The 8,339-nt window shown below is 63.0% G+C and overlaps 2 protein-coding genes across 2 annotated transcripts; one reads left to right on the forward strand and one right to left on the reverse strand.

Moving 5' to 3' along the window:
• Positions 1–164: 164 nt before the first annotated feature.
• Positions 165–1,442, forward strand: EMIHUDRAFT_247966 (hypothetical protein; the record flags this gene model as incomplete). The annotated part of the gene is made up of 1 exon (XM_005763653.1): positions 165–1,442. The coding sequence occupies one exon, from the start codon at positions 165–167 to the stop codon at positions 1,440–1,442; it is 1,278 nt and encodes a 425-aa protein (XP_005763710.1).
• Positions 1,443–5,543: 4,101 nt separating this feature from the next.
• On the reverse strand, positions 5,544–5,939 carry EMIHUDRAFT_247972 (hypothetical protein; the record flags this gene model as incomplete). The annotated part of the gene is made up of 1 exon (XM_005763654.1): positions 5,544–5,939. The coding sequence occupies one exon, from the start codon at positions 5,937–5,939 to the stop codon at positions 5,544–5,546; it is 396 nt and encodes a 131-aa protein (XP_005763711.1).
• Positions 5,940–8,339: the final 2,400 nt, after the last annotated feature.

Genomic DNA, 8,339 nt, shown 5'->3' on the forward strand with positions numbered 1-8,339 from the left:
CGCGGAGCTCCTAACAGACTAGCTAATAAAAACCGCATAGTCGGTTGAAATCCGCATAGTTCGTACACGGCTGCGTGGACACCATGCAAACATCTCTGGGCGACGTTTCCACCCCACGTGAAGGCTAAGGAGCTCAACCGCGAATAGCGGTGAGGGAGTAAGGGATGCCCTCGAGCCTCTCCCCCGGGGACGCCGCCTCCGCCAAGGGAGAGTCCAACCCCGGTGTGAACCCCCTCGAGCCACCTGAGCAGCTGCTGACGGCGTACGCACTTCCGTCGTCCGCTTTTCCTTTTTGGGTGCAACACAACCCCGCATTTGCGCAGTGCTGGGCCGCTCGTTTGCCAAACGCAGAGTGGCTACAGCCGCTGCTGACGCGCGAAGCTGCGTGGTTCTCAGAAGCTGCAGAGACTGGTCGCGACTCTGAGGAGGCGCTCACCCTCGATGACCTGCTGGAGCAGCACCGACAGCACCAACAGCAACAACTGTCACTTCTCCTCGGCTATTACGCAGCCACTGCGGAGAAGTCGGCCGCCGAGCTCGCCGCGCCGCGCGTCGGTATCGACGACGCGGATGAACCGATTTCGAACCACATCGCGTCGGCGACCTTCTACGATTCCATGGTGGCGTCCGATTCCAACACGCTTGCGGCTTTCGTGCTCGATGGCTTTACCAAATTTTGTGGAGGCGCCTTCTTTCTCAGCAAGGTTGCACCATCGCGCAATGCTACAAGTGGCACGCTTGAAGACCAAGGGCCGACGCCGAAGAAGGAGAAGCGGTACACGCGTCCAGAGGACGCAACCGTCGTCCAGCTCTCGTCGGATGAGCGCTCGTCGGATGAGGAGCAGCAGGCTCATGCTTCCGGGTTTGAGCCGCACACTGCCCGCTCCAAGACTCGGCTCCTGAACGGCGAAGCTGTGGACGACGATGTGATCAGCCTTCACGGTTCTCTGGTGGAGCGCACCGCAACCAAGAGCAATAACGTCGTGTGCGCGAGCACCTATTTCGCGCAGAAGTTGATGGAAGGCGAGCACCGCGCCGCGTGGAGTGTGCTGCGGCGTGAACAGCGAGCGAATATCAGGCGGTGGGTCAAGCAGGGCGTGCGATGGACCATCCTTGCTCCATGGCACAATGGTTCTTTCCACTGGGTGGTTTGCGAGTTTCGCTTTTACCGCCGCACCAGCACTCCCTCGACCATCACGGTGTCTGATGAGATGCCGCAGCAGGAAAACGGTGTGGACTGCGGGCCTTTCGCCATCGAGGCTGTTCGGCGCCGCGCCTTCGGCATGTCCATCGATCGCTCCAAGTGGTCACAGGGGGACATGTCCTTGGTGCGCCACCTGATATACCGCGAACTAGGATGGTTGCAAGGCCATCAACCTGCCCTTCTGGTGAAGACCGACTCGGACTGGACCCGGGCTCAGCACCCGGAGCCAGCAAGCTAGTACTAGCCGCGACGGCGCGGAAGTAGCTAGTCGTGAGGTCTTGGCGTGCATGTGCGAGTTTCATCCTCAAAAGGTGTCTTGAATCTGATTTCAAACGTGTGCTTTACTTCCTTCCCCTCCCCCGCGCCGCCGAGGCCCGCCCCCGCGCCTTCCGCCTCCCCTCCCCGGCTCGTCCCTCGCTAGAGGACCCCGCCTTCCTCATCTTGGGTCCTGGCAGCAACCGCCGGCTCGACCCTGCTGCGGTACGAGCGGCAGTATCAAAGACCCGGGACAAACTGCCCTCTGTGATCACGGAGGAAGATGCAAAGGAGTGGGATGACTGGGCAGAGCATACACCAACGTCGCTGGACACTCTCCCGGCCGACAAGCGTGCTAAGATGAGAATGCCAATGAAGCATACTGCTCAGGCCGTACCATCCCAGGCCGAAGAGCGTAAGCAGGTTGAGTTCACCTTCGCGTCCAGATTGACGCAGGTTGTGCACTTCTGGAAGTTGAGAATCGCCCGGGCGCGTTTGACATGCGTCAAACCGTCACTGTTGCGGACCACCTTGCAAAACGTCTCGTAGGAGACGGCGTCGTCCCCGAGGTCTGCCTTGTATTCGTCCCACTCCTCTTTGCGAGTGCGACGAGGCACAATCAGCTTGCCTGTGTCGGGCATGTAATCCCCGCAGGTGGAAGCATACTTGTCGTACCAACCAACCACAGAAGCTGACCTCGCCCCGCGTGTGCAGTCCTCCGCTGCAGGAAGCAGCTCGCCAGGGTTGCGCTTGGGGTGGGCCGTGGTGTAGCCGTGTTCGAGACGATTTTGAAGCATGGTCAGTGTCGACCCCGCCTGTCTGCATCGCGACGGCCGTCCGTCCCACAGCCGTGAAAAAAATGTCACGGGAAACTCACCTAAGTACCAGGGTTGGGTGGCGTTTTTCCGTATAATTGAGACACATATCAGCATGCTTCCCATGCTTGGCGGCGCGTGCATGTGCGAGTTTCATCCTCAAAAGGTGTCTTGATTACTTGAATCTGATTTGAGACGTGTGCTTTACTTCCTTCCCCTCCCCCGCGAAGCCGAGGCCCGCCCCCGCGCCTTCCGCCTCCCCTCCCCGGCTCGTCCCTCGCTAGAGGACCCCGCCTTCCTCATCTTGCCACCCCGCTCACCATCCCGCGGGGCCTTTGGGGCCGCGATGTGCAGAGAGCCGCTCCAGTCTTGTCCCTCCCTATTACCCCAGTCTGCGAGCTTCGCCTTTGCATCTGCAGATATCATCATTTTCTGGGTCATCTTTACTTGTGTCTCGAAGATCATGGCCGCGTCCACCTGAACGAGCACAAAAACTCTAAATAAATGAATCGAACAGGTGGGATGGGGCGGGGCGAGGTGCGGTGGGGTGAGGTGGGCTGCGCCATGGGCAGCGCACACCCAGTATGTCCACTTGCTTGTCTCCGCCACCGTGCTGCCGTACTCACCCCTCAGCGGCGAGAATTGTGGTAGGGTCGCCTGCTCAGCCGCCGGTAAGCTCTTGCGGTATTCACCCGCGGCACTCGTGCACAGCGAGCGTTTACACGCTGCTGTCCACGGATGCCCACCTTCCTTTCCACCGCAGCAGAACTGGCTCCACGATCGGTACACCTGCGGCTTGGGTGTTCAGATGTGAGTGATACAGCGTCGCGGCGGCGGCGCCGGGGAGGCGCCGGGAAGGCCGCGCGCGGTGGGCTCTCGAGGGTTCACGTCTAGCTATTCAGGTCACGCCCCCGGGCCCCGTGCCGAGCGCCTGGTGTTATAAGAGTGGGCCGAGTGTTGGAGATGGATCAGGCGATGTGCGGCCGCGGTGGAGGCCGGTGGCGGCGGTCGCCTCGTTGCACGGTTTGCTCGCACTGGTGCGCCGCCTGCGCCGCCGCCTGCGCCGCCGCCTGCGCCGCCGCCTGCGCCGCCGCCTGCGCCGCCGCCTGCGCCGCCGCCTGCGCCGCCGCCTGCGCCGCCGCAAGCGTCTTGGCCTAGGAGACCACCTATGAGCAAGTCTACCGCCTTCAGACACAACCCCAAGTGTGCTCACAACAACGAGCTCACCGATCTCAGCGGCTTGAGGCCGGCGAAGCTGCTGCCATTCGTACCGAAGAGGTCTGCGATAATGGCGCATCCCTCCTTGTTCAGCTCCCACGCCTTTGGCGTCTTCTCTGAGCACGCGCCGACCACCTGAATGTCGCTCGGGTCTGGCATTGGGAGCATGGCAACGTGAGCGCCTCCCGCCGTAACAATAGCGCAACTGTTAGGCCCCCAATGCAAATTAACGTTAGGGAACGCTATAGGCCTAGCGGTGCAGGCCGCAGAGCGCGAACTCGCCGTACTGAGCCTAGCGCAGCGCGAACTCGCCGTCTGAGCCTAGCGCAGCGCGAACTCGCTCCTGTTCATAGCTGCGGTGCTGCGCAACCCTCGGGGTGTGGAGGGTCGAGTTGACCAGGGGGTTGTGCGCCGGGCCCTCCTGCTCGGCTCCAGCCGGTAGACAAGTCTTGTCATCAACAGAGTAGATGGATCTGACCTCGGGGCCGATGTGACCAAGCGCTGGTAGCGTGGTTTGACCTCACACCCATGGTCTCACAGTGTGCCGGCAGTCGCCGAGCAGTGTCGCTCACACAAGCCGCAGCACAAGTGACTGAGGGCCAGTGAGGGCGAGCCCATCGCTGTCACAGCTGTGGCAGCCGCACAGCAGGCTGTGTCAACTGTGCAGAGTGTGTGAGCAGCAGAGGAGCTGCTCTCCAGGCTTCTGTCGCAAAGAGCTGCATGCCACCGAAGGCGCTGTCGAGGTTCGCCGAGCGCGGCGAAATCCGGGGACACCGTCACCGACGAGCGCGTTGGAGTACTCACTCCGGACAAAGACAGTGGCACGCGCCGCTTGTCTTCGCGGCGAGGCGCGGGATCGTCTGTGGCGAAGTGGGTCGCGTCCCCGGATTTCGTGAACCCACCCAGCATCCACACCCTTTAGCCTAGCTCCATTTTTCAGTGTATGTTAGCTCTTACGAACATACCCGTAGGTGAACTGCTGACAGGGTTTGCGATGAGGAGCGATCCGAACGTGGTATTCGGGTGATTAGATCACTACCGCCGAAGCGCTTTTTTGCATTTAATTTATGCTGGTGGGCGCCGGGGGCGCGCGAACTCTCGTACGACGGTTAGTCCCGGTCGCCGGTGGGGGTGAGGGTCAAATATCGTTTTCATATCGTTCAAAACGATGTGAAAAAAATTCGTGTGTGTAGTCTGTTCGTGTTGTGGGGCACGAGGGGACAGGCCAACAGCCAGTGGGACGAACGAGGGCCGCGACGGCGGCCCAAGCGGGAGGGAGCGGAGACAGTCGGCAGCGAGCGAAGTGGGTGAGACTGATGATGCTCCTTCGACTTAAGGAGCGGTTCAGCTGCTGGGCGGGCTTCAGGCTGGTGCTCACGCGAAAAGGAATCGACGCGATGTACAAAGCATACAACAAGAGGAGAAAGAAGAGGACGGACATCAGTGATGACGAAACAGAAGCTAGCGCAGACGAGGGCAGGGCAGACCCGGGGACTGGGGAGCCGGAGCAGACGGCATCGGCCGCCGAGGGAACGTTGGGAAGAGGCACGAGGAGGGCGGCGACCTCAACCGACTATGGAGGACCCGTCACCAGACGACGCAGGGCGGACGACGGGGAGGCGGAGCAGACGCGCAGGGCGAGACGAGGGAGGGAGCAGGATGTTGCGGAGATCAGCAGGAGGATGTACGACGAGATTAGGAGCAGCAGGGACCCGAGGGACCATGTGGAAGACGGCTAGTGCTAGTCCCCCATCGGGAGGACGACCCCGGCTAGTCGCCGACCACACCCACAAAGAACCCTGCACAAAGACCGCAGGGCGGGGACCTGTTCCTTTTTACCCATCTCCTAGTAGAGGTGTCCGTTTTATTTATTTATTTGTGTTGTGGGGCGCTGGGGGGGGGGCCGCGGCCGGGGGGGGTGCGCCTGGGCCTGCGCGCCGGGGGGCGCGAGACTAAGGTGATCGCCTTTTTAATGTTCACAGACACACATCGTGCACACTGAAATGAGTCTCCGACTTGTTCTAGGTGTGCTAGGAAGAAGCGGCTTTGTTTTAAGGCAGCGTGGCGCAGGCGGTGGCGGGAGCAGCATCCTCGTCCACCACCACCCAGTCGTCCTCTAGCACCGGAGCCCGCGAGTCCTCGTCCAGGGACAGGTCAATCCCGAGCCGCTCGAGACGCGCAGCGAGCGCCGTAAAGGACGTGCCGCGCTGGAACCACGGAAGCTCATCGTTTTCGGGGGGCGGCCCGTCGGGAGGACCGCGCAACGTCAGCTCGGGCGCGTCGGCAAAAGGAGCCCCGATGTGAGCCTCGTTGCGAAGGCGGTTCAGGCGCCTCCGCCCCACCCTCGCCGGCACTGCGTTGACGCCAGGCGGCCAGTGATCGCCCGCACGCGAGCGCGCCGGCGGACGGAGAGGGAGTTGAGCGGGGAGGAGGAGCTCTGGGAACATGCGCGACCGGGGAATGCGGCGCGGGCCACCGACGCTGGCCCAGCGAGATGCCCAGGAGCCAGAACGGCAGCGCGCCCGCTCCGAGGGCGACGCCAGAGTCTTCACCGCTGGGCGTGTTTTCGAGTGTTTCCTCGACTCGTCCGTCGACGATCAAATTTCTTATTTTTTGAGAGCGCCTTCGTTGTTAATAGTACAAACCCAATGGTCCTCTGCGAGCGGTCCTCCGTTGCAGTCACGCACACGCACACGCCATGCCGCACCGCGCGCACGCCCACCGCCCCGCCCAGGCGGGAAAGAGACGAGGAGATGGGACAGCGAAGGAGGAGTACGAGCACGTATGGGAGGGTTCAGTAATGCGCCACGCTGCCCGGCGTCTCTCACTTTCCGGGACAGCCCCGCCCTTTTGAGGCGGGAGAGTGACGGCTACCCCGTACGCGCCTGCTGCTCTACTCGTCGCCGACCGCCCATTATTTTTTTGTGCCGCCCTTGCGTTCTCTCGTCTCGGGAGTCGCGCAGCGTCCGAGTCTACCCTTATAAGTCTCTCGTGTCGGCGCCGACGCTCTTTTAACGTAGAACGTCCCAGCTGAACACTCGAGACACCGCCCGCCGACGATCGATCAGTCCACAATCGTCGGCCCGCAGCGACCCGCAGCGATATATGTACATGGATGCCGCCGCCCCCCCGGCCCCTACGGCCGACGCGCCGATGCACGACCGGCCTCCGTCGGACGGCTCTCCGGCCTCTCCGGCCGCTGCCGCCCGAGCTGCTGCCGATCCAGTCCCTCTCACGCTCAGCGATACCCGCACAACCTACGACAACTTTGAGGTCGCCGGCTTTGGCGAGGTGCAGCCACCTGCTTGCCTCCATGTTCACGCTTCGCGCCCCTCCCCCCCCTCTGACGCCGCCGTATGACCTTAGGTGAGGGGCACGACTACCCGCCTGGAAGGCGCTCTCATCAGCAAGTCACCCAGGCACCAACTCCTGGGCGTTTACGCTTGACTACGAAACCATGCAGTGGATGCAGGTCGATCAAAACGGCGACGCCAACAGCTGGCCCCTGGGCGAGTTCCTTGCGCTCAGGATGAGGTGCGAGCCATGATGCTCGACTATCAGCGTGCACCAAGTCGCTCACATTCCGTGAGAGTGTCAACGGGCCGAACTCTCCAAGTCGACGGCGATCTCGAACTCCGACAACTGGACCGGTGCACCAGCCGCGTAGGACGATGGCTCCCTCGAGGACATCCCTTCATCGACGGACGCCTTCACCGCCGCCGGCCCTGGGCCATCCAGCGCGGCCTCCGACGGCCTGCACGTGATCGAGGTACAGAAACGGTGGCTGCCGCAGCTCACACCCTAATCTATCTGCCTTAGGCACGGAGCCAACGGAGCCATCGCGCATGCCCGCATCGCGTGCGGCTCCGAGGTCTCCCGCCGAGACCGGCTCGGCGCGGCGCGTGGCCGCACGCCGCCGTGGAAAAGGCGATAGGAGAGGGGAGAGCGCCGGCCACATCGAGCGAGCGCTGACGTGTAAGGTGTCTGCGCTGCTCCGGTGTGTGTGGGATTTTGCCTCCCCCCATCTGTGCGGCGAGGTGTTTGCGGTGGGTGCGATGGCCGATCGTGCGCGATAGCCTCCCATTGTGCGTGGTGTGTCGGTGTGTCGGTCGTCCGGAGCGTGTGGCGGCGCCGTTGCATGCAGCGACTGCTCCACGTGCCACGACTGCTTTGACTGACGTGACTGACTGATGAGACATGAGTGCTGATGGATGATCTCCGACAACCCAAAACCAAAATGAAAATGCGGAGTGGCCCCACTTTGGCGTGCAGATCCTGCGTCTCTCACTGCCCGAACAACACTCAACAGAGGCGGGTCCGCCGCAGGTCCCCACTAGTTTCGGAAAAAGAAGGGCGGCGTCACGTCGGGGCGGGCTGCCTGGCGGCGCGGCTGCGCAAAAACCGCGAACCGCGCGCGCGCCGATCGCAGGAGGACTGTGGGCGCCACGCCGGCGCCCCCAAGCCAGCAAGTGCACATGTGCGTCTCGCTCCACCTCTCGCTCCTCTCCATCGTGCGGCCGCTGGTCCGCACGCCGGCCACGTCGCTCCTCCGCGATCGCGAGAGGAGTCCGCAAACGTCCCTGCAGCTGGCGGAGGCGCTGGTGCCGTTGCGCCGGCCGGCGCCGGCGCACTGGCGCGACCGCGACATCTCTTGGTCCAATCCACAGGGATCCGTTCTCACGCAGGTCCACGACGACGTATGGCTCGCCGAGCGGCCCTTCTTCCCGCGCCTGCCCGGGCTCCAGGGCACCGACGTCGGCGGCAAGATGGCGGTGGTGCGGCTTCCCGACGGCACGCTGTGGGTGCACTCGCCCGTGGAGCTCGATTCGGCGCTGCGCGATGCGCTG

Source organism: Emiliania huxleyi (genome assembly GCF_000372725.1).
Source record: "Emiliania huxleyi CCMP1516 unplaced genomic scaffold EMIHUscaffold_620, whole genome shotgun sequence".
NCBI classification, from domain to species: Eukaryota; Haptophyta; order Isochrysidales; family Noelaerhabdaceae; genus Emiliania; species Emiliania huxleyi.